The sequence below is a fragment of the Pristiophorus japonicus genome, chromosome 11 (genome assembly GCF_044704955.1).
Source record: "Pristiophorus japonicus isolate sPriJap1 chromosome 11, sPriJap1.hap1, whole genome shotgun sequence".
Taxonomy (NCBI): Eukaryota; Metazoa; Chordata; class Chondrichthyes; family Pristiophoridae; genus Pristiophorus; species Pristiophorus japonicus.
Genome location: NC_091987.1, coordinates 128,941,337 through 128,966,010, shown reverse-complemented (window position 1 = coordinate 128,966,010; position 24,674 = coordinate 128,941,337). Strand labels below are relative to the sequence as shown.

General features: G+C 43.6%; 2 protein-coding genes across 2 annotated transcripts; both read left to right on the top strand.

Annotated features, from left to right (window-relative positions):
* The first annotated feature begins 8,603 nt into the window (after positions 1-8,603).
* Positions 8,604-10,722, top strand: LOC139275847 (cysteinyl leukotriene receptor 2-like). The gene has a single exon (XM_070893057.1). The coding sequence runs from the start codon at positions 8,643-8,645 to the stop codon at positions 9,594-9,596; it is 954 nt and encodes a 317-aa protein (XP_070749158.1). The 5' UTR covers positions 8,604-8,642; the 3' UTR covers positions 9,597-10,722.
* Positions 10,723-22,709: 11,987 nt separating this feature from the next.
* On the top strand, positions 22,710-24,068 carry LOC139275846 (cysteinyl leukotriene receptor 2-like). Its single transcript, XM_070893056.1, has one exon. It carries the CDS (start codon positions 22,749-22,751, stop codon positions 23,700-23,702), a length of 954 nt encoding a protein of 317 aa, XP_070749157.1. The 5' UTR covers positions 22,710-22,748; the 3' UTR covers positions 23,703-24,068.
* Positions 24,069-24,674: the final 606 nt, after the last annotated feature.

Sequence of the window (24,674 nt, the reverse complement as noted above, 5' to 3'; positions counted from 1 at the left end):
GTAGTTACAGATTATGACAGTACCACATGTGCTAACTCAACCTCCTTCTCTTACTACCCCCCTCAACAAATGTTGCTTTATTTTCACTTGTTCCTTCCAGCACCTCTAGCCCAATCTACAACCAGAGACAAAGCCCGTAAGTTCCTGTAAAAGGAAATTAAGATAGTTGCTTGAATAAACAGGAATATTAAAGGATATGAGAAGTGAGCAGGAATGTGAAATTAGATGAGGTGCTTATGTGGGGAAAAATTGTGGGCAAAGATTCTGCTGTGGTATTCTATAAAATCCAGTGAAAAAGATTATTGTAATTGGGGGTACTGGTTAATCCCCAGAGTGCAGATTCGCAATGAAAATACTGTTCGGAAAAGGTACCCAACAAAGCCCCCCTCGCAAAAACTTCTGGGAAGTTGATGAGAGAGAAAACCTCACTTTGAAACACATACACATAACATATTTATTCAACTCTGCTTCTTGCAACAGAGGGAGACTACGTGACACAATACACAGAATTAAAGTACTCTTTGTGATAAAAGGAAAGTAATAAAAGTTTTTAATTTGAGTGAAGATGTTTCTATGTTGTGTTTCAACAGTGTTATGAATGACATTCACAAATTCTCATAATTAGTTAACATTATTACTCAATAAATGATTTAGGAAGAGTAGTAGAGTGGCTATGTTACTGGATTAGTAATCCCACCATGGCAGCTGAAGAATTTAAATTCATTTAATTAAATAAATATGCAATAAAAAGCTAGTATCAGTAATGGTGACCATTTAACTACCGGATTGTCGTAAAAACCCATCTGGTTCACTAATGTCCTTTAGGGAAGAAAATATGCTGTCCTTGCCTGGTCTGGCCCACATGTGACTGCAGACCCACAGCAATGTTGTTGACTCTTAACTCCCCTTTGAAATGGCCTCGCAAGCCACTCAGTTGTAGCAAACTGCACTAAACAATAAAACCGGATGGACTACTCAGCATCGACCTTGGCACCGGCTTCGGACACGACAATGGCACACCCAGCCCAGACGACCCTGCAAAGTCCTCCTCACTAACATCTGGGGATTTGCGTCAAAATTGGGAGAGTTGTCCTCAGACTAGTCAAGATTCAGCCTGACATAGTCATAGAATCATAACTTTCAACCAATGTCCCAGATTCCTCCACCACCATTCCTGGTATGTCCTGTCCCACCAGCAGGACAAACCCACCCGAAGTAGTGGCACAGTGATATACAGTCAGGAGGGAGTGGTCTTGGGAGTCCTCAACATTTAAGTCTTATAGCTTCAGGTCAAACATGGGCAAGTAAACTTCCTGCTGATTACCACCAACCATGCTGGAGAAAGGAAAGAAAGATTTACATTTATATGGTGGCTTTCATGACCGGACATCTCAAAGCAGTTTACAGCCAATTAAGTACTATTTTGGAGTGTAGTCACTGTTGTAATGACCAGAAAATCTGTTATTGTTATGTTGATTGAGGAATAAATATTGGCCAGGGCTTCGGGGGATAACTTCCCTGCTCTTCTTCGAAATAGTGCCTTGGCATCTTTTACATCCACCTGAGAAGGCAAACAGGACCTCAGTTTAACATCTTATCCAAAAGATGGCACCTCCAACAGTAAAGCACTCCCTCAGTACTACACTGGAGTTTCAGCCTGGATTTATGTGCTCAAGTCCCATGGAGTGGAAATTGAACCCACAACTTTTGATTCAAAGATCGGTGTGCTACTCACTGAGTCACAGCTGACACCCAGGTACGACCTGACAACAAAAAGCAGGACAAATCCAATCAGGACAATTACTGCCCCATCAGTCTACTCTCAATCATCAGCAAAGTGATGGAAGGTGTCGTTGACAGTGCTATCAAGTGGCACTTACTCATCAATAACTTGCGCATCAATGCTCAGTTTGGATTCTGCCAGGACCACTAGGCTCTGGACCTCATTACATCCTTGGTCCAAACATGGACAAAGGAACTGAATTCCAGAGGTGAGGCGAGAGTGACTGCCCTTGACATCGAAGGCAGCATTTGACCGAGTGTGGCATCAAGGAGCCCGAGTAAAATGTGGTGACCAGAACTGCACGCAGTACTCAAGCTGTGGCCTAACTGGTATTGTATACAGTTCTAGCATAACTTCCCTGCTCTTGTATTCTATGCTTTGGCTAATAAAGGAAAGCCTTTTTAACTACTTTATCGACCTGTCCTGCTACCTTATCTCCAACAAGTGTCTACCGCCACCCGTTGACATACAATGGCATTGCCATCTCTGAATCTCCCACCATCAACACCCTGTGGGTCCTGTGGGTAACTTAACTGGACCAACCACATAAATACTGTGGCTACAAGTGCGGGTCAGAGGTTGGGTATTCTGCGACGAGTGTGTCACCTCCTGACTCCCCTGGGTGCAGCTCCAACAACACTCGAGAAGCTCGACATCATGCAGGACAAAGCAGCCCGTTTGATTGTCACCCCATCCACCACCTTAAACATTCACTCCTTCCACCACTGGTGTACCGTGGCTGCAGTGTGTACCATTTACAAGATGCACAGAAGCAACTCGCCAAGGCCTCTTCGACAGTACCTCCCAAACCCGCGACCTCTACCATCTAGAAGGACAAGGGCAGTAGGCACATGGGAACACCATCACCTTGTTACACACCATCCTGACTTGGAAATATATCGCCGTTCCTTCATCGTCACTGGGTCAAAATCCTGGAACTCCCACTCTAACAGTACTGTGGGAGTACCTTCGCCACAAAGACTGCAGCGTTTCAAGAAGGTGGCTCACCACCACCTTATCAAGAGCAATTAGGGATGGGCAATAAATGCTGGTTCTGCCAGCAACACCCACATCCCATGAACGATTAAAAAAAAATAATGGTTATATTAACATTAAGAGGTCTGTACAGAGAATATATAATTAACTGCTTCTGAATCCGATATTCTCCTTTGAACTTGGCAAACATGCTTGTAGGAGGTTTAAAATAACTGGGCCTGCCCTTTGGTAGTGTTGGTTCTCAACTCAGATTTGCATGTGTGCATGTGCAATGCCCCTCATTCCTTCTCCCCCAAATGTTTGTGTGCAAGTCAACACATATGGAACAGAGGAAGTAGTTCATTCAGCCCCTCAAGCCTGTTCTGCCATCAATGGCTGATTTGTATCTTAACTCTATGGCCCCAAGTTTCCACATGATTTGCTCCTGATTTTTAGGAGCAACTGGTGTAGAACGGAGTATCTTAGAAATCGGAATTCTCCACATTTAAGTTTTCTGCAGTTCTAGTCAGGTAGAACAGTTTCACTTTGGAACTGAATTTTTTTTTCAAAAGTGGGCGTGTCCGGCCACTGACGCCTGATTTGAAAGTTTCCACAGTGAAAACGTACTCCAAACTAACTTAGAATGGAGCAAGTGAAGATTTTTGTAGGCTTGAAAAAATCTTGTCTACACATTAAAAAATCAGGCGCAGGTTACAAATTAGGCGTAGGGAACGAGGTGGGGGGGGGGGGGGGGGGAAGGGAAGTCATTAAATTCTACAATAAATCCTTAGTTATACCTATACAAATATTATACAAATAAATATTTCTCTCTATCTACCCTATCAAATCCTTTAATCATCTTGAACTTCTCATTAGATATCCCTTTAATCTCCAATACTCAATGGAATACAAGGCTAATCTATGATTTTACAAACACCAGATTACAGGCTGAAAAGTCAGAGCCAAGTGTGATCTAATTTTTTTTTTAAATGGCTTGATGGTTGATACATTAATAAACAAACCACTTCCATATTTAGGCTCATGGCTTTTAAAGTCTCTTGTTCAAGTATTTTAAGCCAGAGATACAATCAAATATGTTCCACATATGCCACAAGTTTTAAACGCTTTCATAATTTGTGTAAACAGCTCTCAGTATTTCATCTGTGAATTCAGCAAGTGTTGATTGGAGCATGAATGGTCAAAAGGATGTTGGAACCATGGAATTTTACAGCACAGAAGAAGACTATTCGGCCCATTGTGCCTGTGCCGCAACCGAGACTCCAGGATGGTATGTTGCCTCCCTGGTACAAGGGTCAAGGATGTCTCGGAGGGGGTGCAGGACATTCTGAAAAGGAAGGGTGAACAGCCAGTTGTTGTGGTACACATAGGTACCAATGATATAGGTAAAAAACGGGATGGGGTCCTACGAGACGAATTTAGGGAGCTAGGAGCTAAATTAAAAAGTAGGACCTCAAAAGTAGTAATCTCAAGATTGCTACCAGTGCCACGTGCAAGTCAGAGTAGGAATCGCAGGATAGCTCAGATGAATACGTGGCTTGAGGAGTGGTGCAGAAGGGAGTGATTCAAATTCCTGGGGCATTGGAACTGGTTCTGGGGGAGGTGGGATCAGTACAAAATGGACGGTCGACACCTGGGCAGGACCGGAACCAATGTCCTAGGGGGAGTGTTTGCTAGTGCTGTTGGGGAGGAGTTAAACTAGTATGGCAGGGGGATGGGACCCTATGCAGGGAGGCAGAGGGAAATAAAAGGGAGGCAGAGGCAAAAGATAGAAAGGAGAATAGTAAAAGTGGAGGGCAGAGAATCCCAAGGCAAAAAACAAAAAGGGCCACATTACAGCAAAATTCTAAAGGGGCAAGGTGTGTTAAAAAGACAAGCCTGAAGGCTCTGTGCCTCAATGCGAGGAGTATTCGGAATAAGGTGGACGAATTAACTGCGCAGATAGCAGTTAATGGATATGATGTAATTGGCATCACAGATTCATGGCTCCAGGGTGACCAAGGCTGGGAACTCAACATCCAAGGGTATTCAGCATTTAGGAAGGATAGACAGAGAGGAAAAGGAGATGGGGTGGCATTGCTGGTCAAAGAAGAAATTAATGCAATAGTAAGGAAGGACATTAGCTTGGATGATGTGGAATCGGTATGGGTGGAGCTGCGGAATACCAAAGGGCAGAAAACGCTGGTGGGAGTTGTGTACAGGCCACCAAACAGTAGTAGTGAGGTTGGGGAAAGCATAAAACAAGAAATAAGGGATGTGTGCAATAAAGGTACAGCAGTTATCATGGGCGACTTTAATTTACATATAGATTGGGTTAACCAAACTGGCAGCAATGCGGTAGAGGAGGATTTCCTGGAGTGTATTCGGGATGGTTTTCTTGACCAATATGTGGAGGAACCGACTAGAGAGCTGGCCATCCTAGACTGGGTGATGTATAATGAGAAAGGGCTAATTAGCAATCTTGTTGTGCGAGGCCCCTTGGGGAAGAGTGACCAGTATATGGTAGAATTCTTTATTAGGATTGAGAGTGACACAGTTAATTCAGAAACTAGGGTCCTAAACTTAAGGAAAGCTAACTTCGATGGCATGAGGCGTGAATTGGCTAGAATAGACTGGCAAATGATACTTAAAAGGTTGACGGTGGATAGGCAATGGCAAACATTTATAGATCACATGGATGAACTTCAACAGTTGTACATCCCTGTCTGGAGTAAAAATAAAACGGGGAAGGTGGCTCAACCGTGGCTAACAAGGGAAATTAAGGATAGTATTAGATCCAAGGAAGAGGCATATAAATTAGCCAGAAAAAGTAGCAAACCTGAGGACTGGGAGAAATTTAGAATTCAGCAGAGGAGGACAAAGGGTTTAATTAGGAGGGGGAAAATAGAGAATGAGAGGAAGCTTGCCGGGAACAGAAAAACTGACTGCAAAAGCTTCTATAGATATGTGAAGAGAAAATGATTGGTGAAAACAAACGTAGGTCCCTTGCAGTCGGACTCAGGTGAATTAATAATGGGGAACAAAGAAATGGCAGACCAATTGAACAAATACTTTGGTTCTGTCTTCACGAAGGAAGACACAAATGACCTTCCGGATGTACTAGGGGACCGAGGGTCTAGTGAGAAGGAGAAACTGAAGGATATCCTTATTAGGCGGGAAATTGTGTTGGCGAAATTGATGGGATTGAAGGCCGATAAATCCGCAGGGCCTGATTGTCTGCATCCCAGAGTACTTAAGGAGGTGGCCCTAGAAATAGTGGATGCATCGGTAATCATTTTCCAACAGTCTATCGACTCTGGATCAGTTCCTATGGACTGGAGGGTAGCTAATGTAACACCATTTTTAAAAAAAGGAAGGAGAGAGAAAACGGGTAATTATAGACCGGTTAGCCTGACATCAGTAGTGGGGAAAATGTTGGAATCTATTATTAAGGATGAAATAGCAGCACATTTGGAAAGCGGTGACAGGATTGGTCCAATTCAGCATGGATTTATGAAAGGGAAATCATGCTCGACCAATCTTCTGTAATTTTTTGAGGATGTAACTAGTAGAGTGGACAAGGGAGAACCAGTGGATGTGGTGTATTTGGACTTTCAAAAGGCCATTGACAAGGTACCACATAAGAGATTGGTGTACAAGATCAAGGCACATGGTATTGGGGGTAATGTACTGGCGTGGATAGAGAATTGGTTGGCAGGCAGGAAGCAGAGAGTCGGGATAAACGGGTCCTTTTCGGAATGGGAGGCAGTAATTAGTGGAATACCGCAGGGCTCAGTGCTGGGACCCGAGCTCTTCACAATATACATTAATGATTTGGATGAAGGAATTGAGGGTAATATCTCCAAGTTTGCCGATGACACTAAACTGGGTGGCGGTGTGAGCTGTGAGGAGGATGCTAAGAGGCTGCAGGGTGATTTGGACAGGTTAAGAGAGGTGGGCAAATGCATGGCAGATGCAGTATAATATGGATAAATGTGAGTTTATCCACTTTGGTGGCAAAAACACGAAGGCAGAATATTATCTGAATGGCGGCAGATTAGGAAAAGGGGAGGTGCAACGAAACCTGGGTGTCATGGTTCATCAGTCATTGAAAGTTGGCATGCAGTTACAGCAGGCGGTGAAGAAGACACATGGCATGTTGGCCTTCATAGCTAGGGGATTTGAGTATAGGAGCAGGGAGGTCTTACTGCAGTTGTACAGGGCCTTGGTGAGGCCTCACCTGGAATATTGTGTTCAGTTTTGGTCTCCTAATCTGAGGAAGGACGTTCTTGCTATTGAGGGAGTGCAGCGAAGGTTCACCAGACTGATTCCAGGGATGGCTGGACTGACATATAAGGAGAGACTGGATCAACTGGGCCTTTATTCACTGGAGTTTAGAAGGATGAGAGGGGATCTCATAGAAACGTATAAGATTCTGACGGGTCGAGACTGGTTAGATGCGGGAAGAATGTTCCCGATGTTGGGGAAGTCCAGAACCAGGGGACACAGTCTTAGGATAAGGGGTAGGCCATTTAGGACTGAGATGAGGAGAAACTTCTTCACTCAGAGAGCTGTTAACCTGTGGAATTCCCTGCCGCAGAGAGTCGTTGATGCCAGTTCATTGGATATATTCAAGAGGGAGTTAGATATGGCCCTTACGGCTAAAGGGATAAAGAGGTATGGAGAGAAAACGGGAAAGGGGTACTGAGGTGAATGATCAGCCACGATCATATTCAATAGTGGTGCAGGCTCAAAGGGCTGAATGGCCTACTCCTGCACCTATTTTCTATGTTTCTATGTTTCTATGCTGGCTCTTTGAAAGAGCTGTCCAATTATCCCATTTCCATTCCCGTGCCCTATTTCCTGTCAACTGTTTCTTTCTCAAGTATTTATCACTCCCCTTTTAAAAGCTGTTATGGATTCTTCTACTGCCATTGTTTATGGTTGGACATTCCATGTCCTAACAACCCTAATTCTCCTTATTTGAGGATGGAGAAGGGCAGGGGGGGAGGGGTTGATAGTGGAGAAGAGAAGATGGAGGTTAACTTTGCATTCCAGGAGAATCCGGGAGTAGTGAACAATTTTGGCAGAGGAAAGCAAGACCCAATAGCGCTTTATGAGGCCCAGACAGATCTGGTGATGAATAGTTAAACCAGCTATCCGCCATAAATGTTCAGATCTGCGTCCTTACACTTAATAGACTGGAGGTGCGGGCCATGCCAGGGGGAATGATCAGAAGGCAAGAAAGGTGGAACAAGGTGATGTACTCAAAGGAGGAGAAGGTACCAGAGGAGTAACTGGGAGAGACCAAGGTGGGATTTGGTGCTACAATACCATCTAGGCAGTTTGGGCAGGGCAGGGCAGGTGGTGGAAGTTCTAGGCAGGCAGGAGGCTTTAGTAAGAAGGAAGGTGTCATCACCTATGAGCCAAGTTTCTGTCAAGGCCATGATGTCAATGTAATCATGGACGACAAGGGCTTTGTTTACAAGGGAACGGACATTCTGGAGGGAGATGCAGAGTCTGGTGATTCACAGAACATGGTTTAATTTGGACAACATTTTATGACCTTCACTCTTATTCCTGTCCTTTGATGGAAGCGGGCTAAGGTTACAAAGCCAGGAAGCCATTAATAGGACTGTGTACTTTTTATTTTGCATAAAAATATCAAAACAACCTAAACATTGACTTTTGAAAGATGGCAATGAAAGGAAGAATAATGCCATTAATTATGCTCAAGTGGCTGTGAATGTAATCAAAGCATGTTACACTCACAATTTTAAATCAAGGCGATGTGTACATCTGTTTAACTTTTCCATTTTCTGTCACTAAATTTAGTGGTTTCCTTCTCCAGAAACGCCCAAGTGCGCAGATTTCCTCAAAGAAGAGAATGAATGGCACCAAATTCCCGGACAGTGACTCGTGTGGGGACATCGACGACTTCAAAACTAACGCCTACCCGCCAACTTACATCATTGTATTTATTTTGGGATCTATTGAAAATATTTTCTGTTTATATGTATTCCTAAAGCTATACAAAAGGAAGACTGCATCGAGCGTTGTCATGGTGAACCTGGCAATCGCAGATCTGCTGTTTGTGTGCACGTTACCTTGGCGCGTGCACTATTATTGGCAAGGCAGAACTTGGAACCTTTCTAATCACTTCTGCGCATTCCTTTCTTATGCCCTGTATTTGAACATGTACTGCAGCATCTACTTTCTGACTCTGATGAGCATCTTGCGCTACTTTGCCATAGTTCATCCATTTAAAGGTTTGAAGTATAGAAGTATCAAAAATGTGCAAATCATATGCATCTCAATATGGGTGTTTGTGGGAGTACTAGCCAGTCCTTTTCTGAAAAACGGTAGTTACACAAATGAAAATAATGTAACAAAATGCTTTGATCCCAAAGATGAGACTCACTCTAATATATATGTCATGAATTTAATTTCCCTGGTCGTGGGCTGCATTATTCCCTTCTTTACTATCACCATCTGTTACATATTTGTTGTTAAAACCTTGCTAACCTCAAAGGCAAAGCATCACAAGCAAAATAGCTCCCACAGAAAAGCTATTGCCATGATTATTATTGTAATGGTTATATTTCTAACCAGTTTTCTGCCCTATCACATTGTACGAACTGTTCACCTTGCCACAAAGGGGAACACAGAAAACACATGTTTTTTTCAGAAAACCGTGGTAGTTACCCTGTGTGGTGCAGTGATCAATTCCTGTTTGGACCCTCTTTTATATTACTTTGCAGCAGAGACCTTCAGGGGCAAGTTGAAAAACTCACAAAGGATCCCACTCGGAGGCACTCTCGCCCTGGTGCATCAAACCTGACTCCCTCCTACAATTCATTTGCATGTCTAATTATTGCTGTAAGACTGATCGGATGCAGGATTTCTCCTCTCATGTTCAGAAAAGAGGATCAAGTGAGACACTAGTTATTTTCTAACTTTAAACAATTTAATTGGAGTTTTCACCCAAAGTAAGTAGTAGCTTCTTATACATCCTTTTTCTAGCAAGTACAGCTCCAGACCGAAGGATTGATCAAGTCCTTTTCCTCTTGGGAGAATAAGAAGGTTCCTCTCTTACATTGTTTTGTTCCAACATCATATGTGGTTCTTTTGAAAACCCTTGCAGAATGGGCTACTTTATATGTTTCCTGTAATATAGCTTCCCCCTACTGGACTACTGCTCCACCTAGTGGACTACTGTGGTAATGCAACGTTTGCCACTGATGGAGAGAATAGCACAACAATCCTGAGCCCCTGGAAATTGCTGAAAGTTAACGTTTTGGAAAATGAGATCAATTAATTGACACGAGAATCAGTGAGTACATTATAGCTTTAAAAAAGCTATCCATTCACTGTCGTTTCAGAAACTTTCAGGACCGAGCATTGCGTGACCGCTTTGTTTGTGGGATGAAATCTGAAGCAATCAGAAAAAAATTGTTGACAGCCCCTAACTTGACTTTTGATTTAGCTTGTCAGACAGATATATCGAAGGATATGGCTGACCAATACTCCCGAGGATTTTGAGCCATTTCCAGTTGTCAGACAACCGAGGTGAATCGTCTGCTGGTAAAAAGTAAAAGGTCCCAAGGCCTCAGCAATTGGCCATGCTAAGAGCGCATTGAAGTTGTGCTATCGGTGCCTGGGGCAACACATTGCTCAAAGCTGTCCATATGTGAAGGAAGAGTGTTTCTTTTGCAAGAAAACTGAACATCTTGCAAAGGCATGCCGACTGAAGAGTAAACAATGCTAGAATTAGAGACTAAATAGCATTGAAGAGAAGCAACAGGACGAGGAGGTTCTGGAGGTACAGGTCAACAAAGGTATCTAACAGCGATTCATGATGTATCATCATCCAAGTAGACATTGCAGGAACCAGGATACCAGGATACCCATGGAAAATGACAGTGGTGCATCCCGTAGTACTGGAATCGCTATATCTCAATAAGTTGTGTGATTTTCCCTGGAGAAATCGAAGATAGAGCTGCAAGGCTACTCAGGAGAACAAATTCCTGTTGTAGGGTGCATCACCGTACTGGTGAAACACAAGGATCAGTTTCAGGGCTTGCCTCTCATAGTTGTGGCAGGAGACAAGCCTGCCTTGATAGGTAGAAATTGGTTGGGATCACTGAAGCTGGATTGGAATTAGATTTTTCATGTAGAAATGAAATTTGCATCGAAAGATGATGTCATCAAGCAGTATCCGAAGGTGTTCTGTGAAACAGGCAGTCCGATCCAAGACTTCAAGGCGAGTGCCAGAGTGCAGAAGGACGCAAGATCAGTTTACTCAAGCCACGTCCTGTACCATACGCACCCAAGTAGAAAGTTGAGCAAGAACTCAAAAGACTAGAAACTGAGAACATTATCTCTAAGGTAGATCTAAATAATTGGGCAACACCCATTATTTGTACCTAAGTCAGATGGTAATGCTGATGCTATGTCTAGGTTGCCATCCCCATCACAAGTTACACCCAAAAGAGAATAAATTGTGTCTGATAATGGGCTGCAATCAGAAGAATTTGCAGTTCATGAGCAGAAATGGTGTGAAACATACCAAAGTTCCACCATACCATCCTGCTTCAAATGATGCAACAGAGCACACAGTACGAATAGTAAAACATGCCCTCATCAAGCAAATGTTTGTTCCAAATCCAAAGAAACGACAGTTGTTGTTGGATCACAAACTAGCACATTTTCTAATTACTTATTATAATACTCCTCATACAACTACTGGTAGAACACCAGCAGAGTTGTTTCTCAAATGACATCCACGAACCAGGTTTTCATTGTTAAAGCCAAGCTTGGCACAGTCAGTAGAAGAGAAACAATTAAGACAGAAAGAGAATCATGATAGAGGTAGAGTAAGAGAGAGAAGTGTGAAATTGAATCAGAAGGTTAGAGTGACGAACCATCACCAAAATGGTTAAAGTGGTTACCAGGTAGAGTGGTGAAGATATGTGATCCTCACACTTATTTGGTCAAGATGTTTGATCATGGAAAGGTTAGGTTTGTTCACATTGATCATATCTTACCTACAGATGTGGAAGGAGTTGAAAGTTGGAAGGATTCGATTATTTCTGATGAGTCAGATAGTCTTGTTACAAGTAGAGTACCAGTAGCAAATCCTACATCAGATGTACTAGAAACAAGTCCAAGAGAAAGTCAGAATTTAAGTCTGAGTCCAAGTCAGGCAGACAAACAGTCTGAAGTTTTGGAGTCCAACTGCAGATCCAGGGTTATCCTTGGAGAAAAACTCTCCTCAGGCTCAGCCTACAATGAGTCTAAATTTGACACCATATTTGGGAAGTTCTGTTCAAGAGCTAAGTTTTCCTCTTTGAAACAGAGAACCAGTGGTTAAGTTTGATTTGTAAACATGGAAAAATAAGTCCATATTTTTGTTGTGTATAACCATGCAAGTTATGTATAATGATTCTTTTGTTATGATTACGTCTTCAATAAGGAGGGAGAAGTGTAATATAACTCCCCCTAGTGGACTACTGTGGAAATGCAACTACTGATGTAAATAATAAAAGGGTCATGTGGAAAAGTTACATGATAGTTTTCTGGTTAAGAGTCATCTTGTAGAGTGTGTTTGTTAGTGATGTTGTAAGGATATATCACATGTCCCTTCAAACCTGCTGTTTGTATTCTCCAACCCTCCAACCCTCCAAGATATCTGCATTCTGTCAATTCTGGCTTCTTGCGCACCCCTGATTTTAATCACTCCACCATTGGCGGCCGTGCCTTCAGCTGCTAAGCCCTTAAGCTGTGAAATTCCCTCCCTAAACCTCTCGACCTCTCTACCTCTCGTTCCTCATTTAGGACATTCCTTAAAACCTATCTCTTTGACCAAGCTTTTGGTCGCCTGCCCTAATATCTCCTCTGTTGTTCGATGTACTATGTTAAAGGCACTATATAAATGCAAGTTGTTGTTGTTGAACATAATACCATATTTGGGTTATTTTCAATTCTTACACTAAAGAATGTCTTATCAGTTCCTTACGCCTAGTTATAAGAACGTAAGAACATAAGAAATAGGAGCAGGAGTAGGCCATTTGGCCCCTCGAGCCTGTTCTGCCATTCAATAAGATCATGGATGATCTGATTATGGACTCAGCTCCACTTACCCACCCGCTCCCCATAACCCCTTATCCCCTTATCGTTTAAGAAACAGTCTATTTCTGTCTTAAATGTATTCAATGTCCCAGCTTAATTAAATCTTCTCTCTGTTTCAAGGAAAACAACCCCAGCCTATCCAATCTTTCCTCATAGATAAAGTTTTCCAGTCTTGGCAACATCCTCATAAATCTCCTCTGCACCCTTTCTCGTGCAATCACATCCTTCCTATAATGTGGTGACCAGAACTGCACGCAGTACTCAAGCTGTGGCCTAACTGGTATTGTATACAGTTCTAGCATAACTTCCCTGCTCTTGTATTCTATGCTTTGGCTAATAAAGGAAAGCCTTTTTAACTACTTTATCGACCTGTCCTGCTACCTTATCTCCAACAAGTGTCTACCGCCACCCGTTGACATACAATGGCATTGCCATCTCTGAATCTCCCACCATCAACACCCTGTGGGTCCTGTGGGAAACTTAACTGGACCAGCCACATAAATACTGTGGCTACAAGTGCGGGTCAGAGGTTGGGTATTCTGCGACGAGTGTGTCACCTCCTGACTCCCCTGGGTGCAGCTCCAACAACACTTGAGAAGCTCGAAATCATGCCGGACAAAGCAACCCGTTTGATTGTCACCCCATCCACCACCTTAAACATTCACTCCCTCCACCACTGGTGTACCGTGGCTGCAGTGTGTACCATTTACAAGATGCACAGAAGCAACTCGCCAAGGCCTCTTCGACAGTACCTCCCAAACCCGCGACCTCTACCATCTAGAAGGACAAGGGCAGTAGGCATATGGGAACACCATCACCTTGTTACACACCATTCCTGACTTGGAAATATATCGCCGTTCCTTCATCGTCGCTGGGTCAAAATCCTGGAACTCCCACTCTAACAGTACTGTGGGAGTACCTTCGCCACAAAGGCTCACCACCACCTTATCAAGAGCAATTAGGGATGGACAATAAATGCAGGCTCTGCCAGCAACACCCACATCCCATGAACGAATAAAAAAAATAATGGTTATATTAACATTAAGAGTTCTGCACAGAGAATATATAATTAACTGCTTCTGAATCCGATATTCTCCTTTGAACTTGGCAAACATGCTTGTAGGAGGTTTAAAATAACTGGGCCTGCCCTTTGGTAGTGTTGGTTCTCAACTCAGATTTGCATGTGTGCATGTGCAATGCCCCTCATTCCTTCTCCCCAAATGTTTGTGTGCAAGTCAACACATATGGAACAGAGGAAGTAGTTCATTCAGCCCCTCAAGCCTGTTCTGCCATCAATGGCTGATTTGTATCTTAACTCTATGGCCCCAAGTTTCCACATGATTTGCTCCTGATTTTTAGGAGCAATTGGTGTAGAACGGAGTATCTTAGAAATCGGAATTCTCCACATTTAAGTTTTCTGCAGTTCTAGTCAGGTAGAACAGTTTCACTTTGGAACTGAATTTTTTTTTCAAAAGGGGGCGTGTCCGGCCACTGACGCCTGATTTGAAAGTTTCCACAGTGAAAACGTACTCCAAACTAACTTAGAATGGAGCAAGTGAAGATTTTTGTAGGCTTGAAAAAACCTTGTCTACACATTAAAAAATCAGGCGCAGGTTACAAATTAGGCGTAGGGAATGAGGTGGGGGGGGGAGGGGGGGGAAGGGAAGTCATTAAATTCTACAATAAATCTTTAGTTATACCTATACAAATATTATACAAATAAATCCAACCTGAATAAAAATTTATAAGCAAAGAAAAGATTAAATATACCATCTAGTCAGGTAGAACAGTTTCACTTTTTTTCAAAAGGGGGCGTGTCCGGCCACTGACGCCTGATTTGAAAGTTTCCACAGTGAAAACGTACTCCAAACTAACTTAGAATGGAGCAAGTAAAGACAAATGTAGGTCCCCTGCAGTCAGAATCAGGGGAAGTCATAACGGGGAACAAAGAAATGGCGGACCAATTGAACAAGTACTTTGGTTCGGTATTCACTGAGGAGGACACAAACAACCTTCCGGATATAAAAGGGTTCGGAGGGTCTAGTAAGGAGGAGGAACTGAGGGAAATCCTTATTAGTCGGGAAATTGTGTTGGGGAAATTGATGGGAATGAATTCCGATAAATCCCCAGGGCCTGATGGACTGCATCCCAGAGTACTTAAGGAGGTGGCCTTGGAAATAGTGGATGCATTGACAGTCATTTTCCAACATTCCATTGACTCTGGATCAGTTCCTATCGAGTGGAGGGTAGCCAATGTAACCCCACTTTTTAAAAAAGGAGGGAGAGAGAAAACAGGGAATTATAGACCGGTCAGCCTGACATCAGTAGTGGGTAAAATGATGGAATCAATTATTAAGGATGTCATCGCAGTGCATTTGGAAAGAGGTAATATGATAGGTCCAAGTCAGCATGGATTTGTGAAAGGGAAATCATGCTTGACAAATCTTCTGGAATTTTTTGAGGATGTTTCCAGTAGAGTGGACAAGGGAGAACCAGTTGATGTGGTATATTTGGACTTTCAGAAGGCTTTCGACAAGGTCCCACACAAGAGATTAATGTGCAAAGTTAAAGCACATGGGATTGGGGGTAGTGTGCTGACATGGATTGAGAACTGGTTGTCAGACAGGAAGCAAAGAGTAGGAGTAAATGGGGACTTTTCAGAATGGCAGGCAGTGACTAGTGGGGTACCGCAAGGTTCTGTGCTGGGGCCCCAGCTGTTTACACTGTACATTAATGATTTAGACGAGGGGATTAAATGTAGTATCTCCAAATTTGCGGATGATACTAAGTTGGGTGGCAGTGTGAGCTGCGAGGAGGATGCTATGAGGCTGCAGAGTGACTTGGATAGGTTAGGTGAGTGGGCAAATGCATGGCAGATGAAGTATAATGTGGATAAATGTGAGGTTATCCACTTTGGTGGTAAAAACAGAGAGACAGACTATTATCTGAATGGTGACAGATTAGGAAAAGGGGAGGTGCAAAGAGACCTGGGTGTCATGGTACATCAGTCATTGAAGGTTGGCATGCAGGTACAGCAGGCGGTTAAGAAAGCAAATGGCATGTTGGCCTTCATAGCAAGGGGATTTGAGTACAGGGGCAGGGAGGTGTTGCTACAATTGTACAGGGCCTTGGTGAGGCCACACCTGGAGTATTGTGTACAGTTTTGGTCTCCTAACCTGAGGAAGGACATTCTTGCTATTGAGGGAGTGCAGCGAAGGTTCACCAGACTGATTCCCGGGATGGCGGGACTGACCTATCAAGAAAGACTGGATCAACTGGGCTTGTATTCACTGGAGTTCAGAAGAATGAGAGGGGATCTCATAGAAACGTTTAAAATTCTGACGGGGTTAGACAGGTTAGATGCAGGAAGAATGTTCCCAATGTTGGGGAAGTCCAGAACCAGGAGACACAGTCTAAGGATAAGGGGGAAGCCATTTAGGACCGAGATGAGGAGGAATTTCTTCACCCAGAGAGTGGTGAACCTGTGGAATTCTCTACCACAGAAAGTTGTTGAGGCCAATTCACTAAATATATTCAAAAAGGAGTGAGATGAAGTCCTTACTACTAGGGGAATCAAGGGGTATGGTGAGAAAGCAGGAATGGGGTACTGAAGTTGCATGTTCAGCCATGAACTCATTGAATGGCGGTGCAGGCTCGAAGGGCCGAATGGCCTACTCCTGCACCTATTTTCTATGTTTCTATGTTTCTATGTTTCCTACCTGTGTGAAAGTGCTTCAGGCAGGCATTTCAGTCAGCGGTGTGGCGTCGGTCCCGACGACGGGAGGAGCAGGCAGGCAGCCGTTCCCGACGGCAGGGGCGAGGAGGCAGGGAGAAGGCTGCAGGAAGCCTCATTACTTGAGGCAGCCGTTCCCGATGGCAGGGGGGGAGGCAGGGAGAAGGCTGCAGGAAGCCTCATTACTTGAGGCAGCCGTTCCCGACGGCAGGGGGGGGAGGCAGGGAGAAGGCTGCAGGAAGCCTCATTACTTGAGGCAGCCGCTTGCCGTCAGGCCCGACGGACAGCAGGGGAAGAAAGCTGCAAGAAGCCTCAGTGCTGATCATGGAAGGGCAATGTGGTTTTATTAAAAAATGTTAAAAATTGAACAGCTACAAAGAATTTGAATAGTCTCAAACAAGTGCATGTGTCCCGTTTATCACAGTCTATCTTTAATTACAGAATGCACTCCCTCACCCTCACACACAGAAATATCAAGAAAATTAAAATACAAGCCTTTGCAAGGGTTCAATAAATAAATTTTCACTTTTTCTGCAGCACTTTTTAAAATGGCCGAGTGTCAATGTTTTCTTCAGACTGCGCGTGCGCGAACGCTCCAACGCGCATGCGCAGGGTTGCCGGCACGAAAAAAACTCATTTAAATGGTACCCGCCCCCTCCTACTTACAAAATCGGTGCGAGTGGTAGGCTCCGTCCCCTGGGCGCCATGCCAAGCAGACATTGAGCTGCAAAGCGCTCGAGAATAGCGCGTTTTTTTTCAGGCGCCGTTTTCGGCGCGAAAAACGGGCGCCCAGCTCGGAGGGGCGCCTGTTTTGCCGCGTGTGGAAACTTGGGGCCTATATACCCACCTTGGTTCCATATCCCTTAATAACCTTAACTAACAAAAATCTATCAATCTCAAGTCTTTAAATTCTCAATTGACCCAGCCTCAACAGTGATTTGGTGGAGAGAGTTCCAGATTTTTCCTTCCCTTTGTGTGAAGAAGTGCTTCCTGACGTCATCCCTGAACGGCCTAGCTCTAATTTTAAGGTTATGCCCCCTTGCTCAGGACTCCCCCACCAGAGGAAATATTTCTCTCTATCTACCCTATCAAATCTTTTAATCATCTTGAACTTCTCATTAGATATCCCTTTAATCTCCAATACTCAATGGAATACAAGGCTAATCTATGATTTTACAAACACCAGATTACAGGCTGAAAAGTCAGAGCCAAGTGTGATCTAATTTTTTTTTTAAATGGCTTGATGGTTGATACATTAATAAACAAACCACTTCCATATTTAGGCTCATGGCTTTTAAAGTCTCTTGTTCAAATATTTTAAGCCAGAGATACAATCAAATATGTTCCACATATGCCACAAGTTTTAAACGCTTTCATAATTTGTGTAAACAGCTCTCAGTATTTCATCTGTGAATTCAGCAAGTGTTGATTGGAGCATGAATGGTCAAAAGGATGTTGGAACCATGGAATTTTACAGCACAGAAGAAGACTATTCGGCCCATTGTGCCTGTGCCGCAACCGAGACTCCAGGATGGTATGTTGCCTCCCTGGTACAAGGGTCAAGGATGTCTCGGAGGGGGTGCAGGACATTCTGAAAAGGAAGGGTGAACAGCCAGTTGTTGTGGTACACATAGGTACCAATGATATAGGTAAAAAACGGGATGAGGTCCTACGAGACGAATTTAGGGAGCTAGGAGCTAAATTAAAAAGTAGGACCTCAAAAGTAGTAATCTCAAGATTGCTACCAGTGCCACGTGCAAGTCAGAGTAGGAATCGCAGGATAGCTCAGATGAATACGTGGCTTGAGGAGTGGTGCAGAAGGGAGTGATTCAAATTCCTGGGGCATTGGAACTGGTTCTGGGGGAGGTGGGATCAGTACAAAATGGACGGTCGACACCTGGGCAGGACCGGAACCAATGTCCTAGGGGGAGTGTTTGCTAGTGCTGTTGGGGAGGAGTTAAACTAGTACGGCAGGGGGATGGGACCCTATGCAGGGAGGCAGAGGGAAATAAAAGGGAGGCAGAGGCAAAAGATAGAAAGGAGAATAGTAAAAGTGGAGGGCAGAGAATCCCAAGGCAAAAAACAAAAAGGGCCACATTACAGCAAAATTCTAAAGGGGCAAGGTGTGTTAAAAAGACAAGCCTGAAGGCTCTGTGCCTCAATGCGAGGAGTATTCGGAATAAGGTGGACGAATTAATTGCGCAGATAGCAGTTAATGGATATGATGTAATTGGCATCACAGATTCATGGCTCCAGGGTGACCAAGGCTGGGAACTCAACATCCAAGGGTATTCAGCATTTAGGAAGGATAGACAGAGAGGAAAAGGAGATGGGGTGGCATTGCTGGTCAAAGAAGAAATTAATGCAATAGTAAGGAAGGACATTAGCTTGGATGATGTGGAATCGGTATGGGTGGAGCTGCGGAATACCAAAGGGCAGAAAACGCTGGTGGGAGTTGTGTACAGGCCACCAAACAGTAGTAGTGAGGTTGGGGAAAGCATAAAACAAGAAATAAGGGATGTGTGCAATAAAGGTACAGCAGTTATCATGGGCGACTTTAATTTACATATAGATTGGGTTAACCAAACTGGCAGCAATGCGGTAGAGGAGGATTTCCTGGAGTGTATTCGGGATGGTTTTCTTGACCAATATGTGGAGGAACCGACTAGAGAGCTGGCCATCCTAGACTGGGTGATGTATAATGAGAAAGGGCTAATTAGCAATCTTGTTGTGCGAGGCCCCTTGGGGAAGAGTGACCAGTATATGGTAGAATTCTTTATTAGGATTGAGAGTGACACAGTTAATTCAGAAACTAGGGTCCTAAACTTAAGGAAAGCTAACTTCGATGGCATGAGGCGTGAATTGGCTAGAATAGACTGGCAAATGATACTTAAAAGGTTGACGGTGGATAGGCAATGGCAAACATTTATAGATCACATGGATGAACTTCAACAGTTGTACATCCCTGTCTGGAGTAAAAATAAAACGGGAAAGGTGGCTCAACCGTGGCTAACAAGGGAAATTAAGGATAGTATTAGATCCAAGGAAGAGGCATATAAATTAGCCAGAAAAAGTAGCAAACCTGAGGACTGGGAGAAATTTAGAATTCAGCAGAGGAGGACAAAGGGTTTAATTAGGAGGGGGAAAATAGAGAATGAGAGGAAGCTTGCCGGGAACAGAAAAACTGACTGCAAAAGCTTCTATAGATATGTGAAGAGAAAATGATTGGTGAAAACAAACGTAGGTCCCTTGCAGTCGGACTCAGGTGAATTAATAATGGGGAACAAAGAAATGGCAGACCAATTGAACAAATACTTTGGTTCTGTCTTCACGAAGGAAGACACAAATGACCTTCCGGATGTACTAGGGGACCGAGGGTCTAGTGAGAAGGAGAAACTGAAGGATATCCTTATTAGGCGGGAAATTGTGTTGGCGAAATTGATGGGATTGAAGGCCGATAAATCCGCAGGGCCTGATTGTCTGCATCCCAGAGTACTTAAGGAGGTGGCCCTAGAAATAGTGGATGCATCGGTAATCATTTTCTAACAGTCTATCGACTCTGGATCAGTTCCTATGGACTGGAGGGTAGCTAATGTAACACCATTTTTAAAAAAAGGAGGGAGAGAGAAAACGGGTAATTATAGACCGGTTAGCCTGACATCAGTAGTGGGGAAAATGTTGGAATCTATTATTAAGGATGAAATAGCAGCACATTTGGAAAGCGGTGACAGGATTGGTCCAATTCAGCATGGATTTATGAAAGGGAAATCATGCTCGACCAATCTTCTGTAATTTTTTGAGGATGTAACTAGTAGAGTGGACAAGGGAGAACCAGTGGATGTGGTGTATTTGGACTTTCAAAAGGCCATTGACAAGGTACCACATAAGAGATTGGTGTACAAGATCAAGGCACATGGTATTGGGGGTAATGTACTGGCGTGGATAGAGAATTGGTTGGCAGGCAGGAAGCAGAGAGTCGGGATAAACGGGTCCTTTTCGGAATGGGAGGCAGTAATTAGTGGAATACCGCAGGGCTCAGTGCTGGGACCCGAGCTCTTCACAATATACATTAATGATTTGGATGAAGGAATTGAGGGTAATATCTCCAAGTTTGCCGATGACACTAAACTGGGTGGCGGTGTGAGCTGTGAGGAGGATGCTAAGAGGCTGCAGGGTGATTTGGACAGGTTAAGAGAGGTGGGCAAATGCATGGCAGATGCAGTATAATGTGGATAAATGTGAGTTTATCCACTTTGGTGGCAAAAACACGAAGGCAGAATATTATCTGAATGGCGGCAGATTAGGAAAAGGGGAGGTGCAACGAAACCTGGGTGTCATGGTTCATCAGTCATTGAAAGTTGGCATGCAGGTACAGCAGGCGGTGAAGAAGACACATGGCATGTTGGCCTTCATAGCTAGGGGATTTGAGTATAGGAGCAGGGAGGTCTTACTGCAGTTGTACAGGGCCTTGGTGAGGCCTCACCTGGAATATTGTGTTCAGTTTTGGTCTCCTAATCTGAGGAAGGACGTTCTTGCTATTGAGGGAGTGCAGCGAAGGTTCACCAGACTGATTCCAGGGATGGCTGGACTGACATATAAGGAGAGACTGGATCAACTGGGCCTTTATTCACTGGAGTTTAGAAGGATGAGAGGGGATCTCATAGAAACGTATAAGATTCTGACGGGTCGAGACTGGTTAGATGTGGGAAGAATGTTCCCGATGTTGGGGAAGTCCAGAACCAGGGGACACAGTCTTAGGATAAGGGGTAGGCCATTTAGGACTGAGATGAGGAGAAACTTCTTCACTCAGAGAGCTGTTAACCTGTGGAATTCCCTGCCGCAGAGAGTCGTTGATGCCAGTTCATTGGATATATTCAAGAGGGAGTTAGATATGGCCCTTACGGCTAAAGGGATAAAGAGGTATGGAGAGAAAACGGGAAAGGGGTACTGAGGTGAATGATCAGCCACGATCATATTCAATAGTGGTGCAGGCTCAAAGGGCCGAATGGCCTACTCCTGCACCTATTTTCTATGTTTCTATGTTTCTATGCTGGCTCTTTGAAAGAGCTGTCCAATTATCCCATTTCCATTCCCGTGCCCTATTTCCTGTCAACTGTTTCTTTCTCAAGTATTTATCACTCCCCTTTTAAAAGCTGTTATGGATTCTTCTACTGCCATTGTTTATGGTTGGACATTCCATGTCCTAACAACCCTAATTCTCCTTATTTGAGGATGGAGAAGGGCAGGGGGGGAGGGTTGATAGTGGAGAAGAGAAGATGGAGGTTAACTTTGCATTCCAGGAGAATCCGGGAGTAGTGAACAATTTTGGCAGAGGAAAGCAAGACCCAATAGCGCTTTATGAGGCCCAGACAGATCTGGTGATGAATAGTTAAACCAGCTATCCGCCATAAATGTTCAGATCTGCGTCCTTACACTTAATAGACTGGAGGTGCGGGCCATGCCAGGGGGAATGATCAGAAGGCAAGAAAGGTGGAACAAGGTGATGTACTCAAAGGAGGAGAAGGTACCAGAGGAGTAACTGGGAGAGACCAAGGTGGGATTTGGTGCTACAATACCATCTAGGCAGTTTGGGCAGGGCAGGGCAGGTGGTGGAAGTTCTAGGCAGGCAGGAGGCTTTAGTAAGAAGGAAGGTGTCATCACCTATGAGCCAAGTTTCTGTCAAGGCCATGATGTCAATGTAATCATGGACGACAAGGGCTTTGTTTACAAGGGAACGGACATTCTGGAGGGAGATGCAGAGTCTGGTGATTCACAGAACATGGTTTAATTTGGACAACATTTTATGACCTTCACTCTTATTCCTGTCCTTTGATGGAAGCGGGCTAAGGTTACAAAGCCAGGAAGCCATTAATAGGACTGTGTACTTTTTATTTTGCATAAAAATATCAAAACAACCTAAACATTGACTTTTGAAAGATGGCAATGAAAGGAAGAATAATGCCATTAATTATGCTCAAGTGGCTGTGAATGTAATCAAAGCATGTTACACTCACAATTTTAAATCAAGGCGATGTGTACATCTGTTTAACTTTTCCATTTTCTGTCACTAAATTTAGTGGTTTCCTTCTCCAGAAACGCCCAAGTGCGCAGATTTCCTCAAAGAAGAGAATGAATGGCACCAAATTCCCGGACAGTGACTCGTGTGGGGACATCGACGACTTCAAAACTAACGCCTACCCGCCAACTTACATCATTGTATTTATTTTGGGATCTATTGAAAATATTTTCTGTTTATATGTATTCCTAAAGCTATACAAAAGGAAGACTGCATCGAGCGTTGTCATGGTGAACCTGGCAATCGCAGATCTGCTGTTTGTGTGCACGTTACCTTGGCGCGTGCACTATTATTGGCAAGGCAGAACTTGGAACCTTTCTAATCACTTCTGCGCATTCCTTTCTTATGCCCTGTATTTGAACATGTACTGCAGCATCTACTTTCTGACTCTGATGAGCATCTTGCGCTACTTTGCCATAGTTCATCCATTTAAAGGTTTGAAGTATAGAAGTATCAAAAATGTGCAAATCATATGCATCTCAATATGGGTGTTTGTGGGAGTACTAGCCAGTCCTTTTCTGAAAAACGGTAGTTACACAAATGAAAATAATGTAACAAAATGCTTTGATCCCAAAGATGAGACTCACTCTAATATATATGTCATGAATTTAATTTCCCTGGTCGTGGGCTGCATTATTCCCTTCTTTACTATCACCATCTGTTACATATTTGTTGTTAAAACCTTGCTAACCTCAAAGGCAAAGCATCACAAGCAAAATAGCTCCCACAGAAAAGCTATTGCCATGATTATTATTGTAATGGTTATATTTCTAACCAGTTTTCTGCCCTATCACATTGTACGAACTGTTCACCTTGCCACAAAGGGGAACACAGAAAACACATGTTTTTTTCAGAAAACCGTGGTAGTTACCCTGTGTGGTGCAGTGATCAATTCCTGTTTGGACCCTCTTTTATATTACTTTGCAGCAGAGACCTTCAGGGGCAAGTTGAAAAACTCACAAAGGATCCCACTCGGAGGCACTCTCGCCCTGGTGCATCAAACCTGACTCCCTCCTACAATTCATTTGCATGTCTAATTATTGCTGTAAGACTGATCGGATGCAGGATTTCTCCTCTCATGTTCAGAAAAGAGGATCAAGTGAGACACTAGTTATTTTCTAACTTTAAACAATTTAATTGGAGTTTTCACCCAAAGTAAGTAGTAGCTTCTTATACATCCTTTTTCTAGCAAGTACAGCTCCAGACCGAAGGATTGATCAAGTCCTTTTCCTCTTGGGAGAATAAGAAGGTTCCTCTCTTACATTGTTTTGTTCCAACATCATATGTGGTTCTTTTGAAAACCCTTGCAGAATGGGCTACTTTATATGTTTCCTGTAATATAGCTTCCCCCTACTGGACTACTGCTCCACCTAGTGGACTACTGTGGTAATGCAACGCTTGCCACTGATGGAGAGAATAGCACAACAATCCTGAGCCCCTGGAAATTGCTGAAAGTTAACGTTTTGGAAAATGAGATCAATTAATTGACACGAGAATCAGTGAGTACATTATAGCTTTAAAAAAGCTATCCATTCACTGTCGTTTCAGAAACTTTCAGGACCGAGCATTGCGTGACCGCTTTGTTTGTGGGATGAAATCTGAAGCAATCAGAAAAAAATTGTTGACAGCCCCTAACTTGACTTTTGATTTAGCTTGTCAGACAGATATATCGAAGGATTTGGCTGACCAATACTCCCGAGGATTTTGAGCCATTTCCAGTTGTCAGACAACCGAGGTGAATCGTCTGCTGGTAAAAAGTAAAAGGTCCCAAGGCCTCAGCAATTGGCCATGCTAAGAGCGCATTGAAGTTGTGCTATCGGTGCCTGGGGCAACACATTGCTCAAAGCTGTCCATATGTGAAGGAAGAGTGTTTCTTTTGCAAGAAAACTGAGCATCTTGCAAAGGCATGCCGACTGAAGAGTAAACAATGCTAGAATTAGAGACTAAATAGCATTGAAGAGAAGCAACAGGACGAGGAG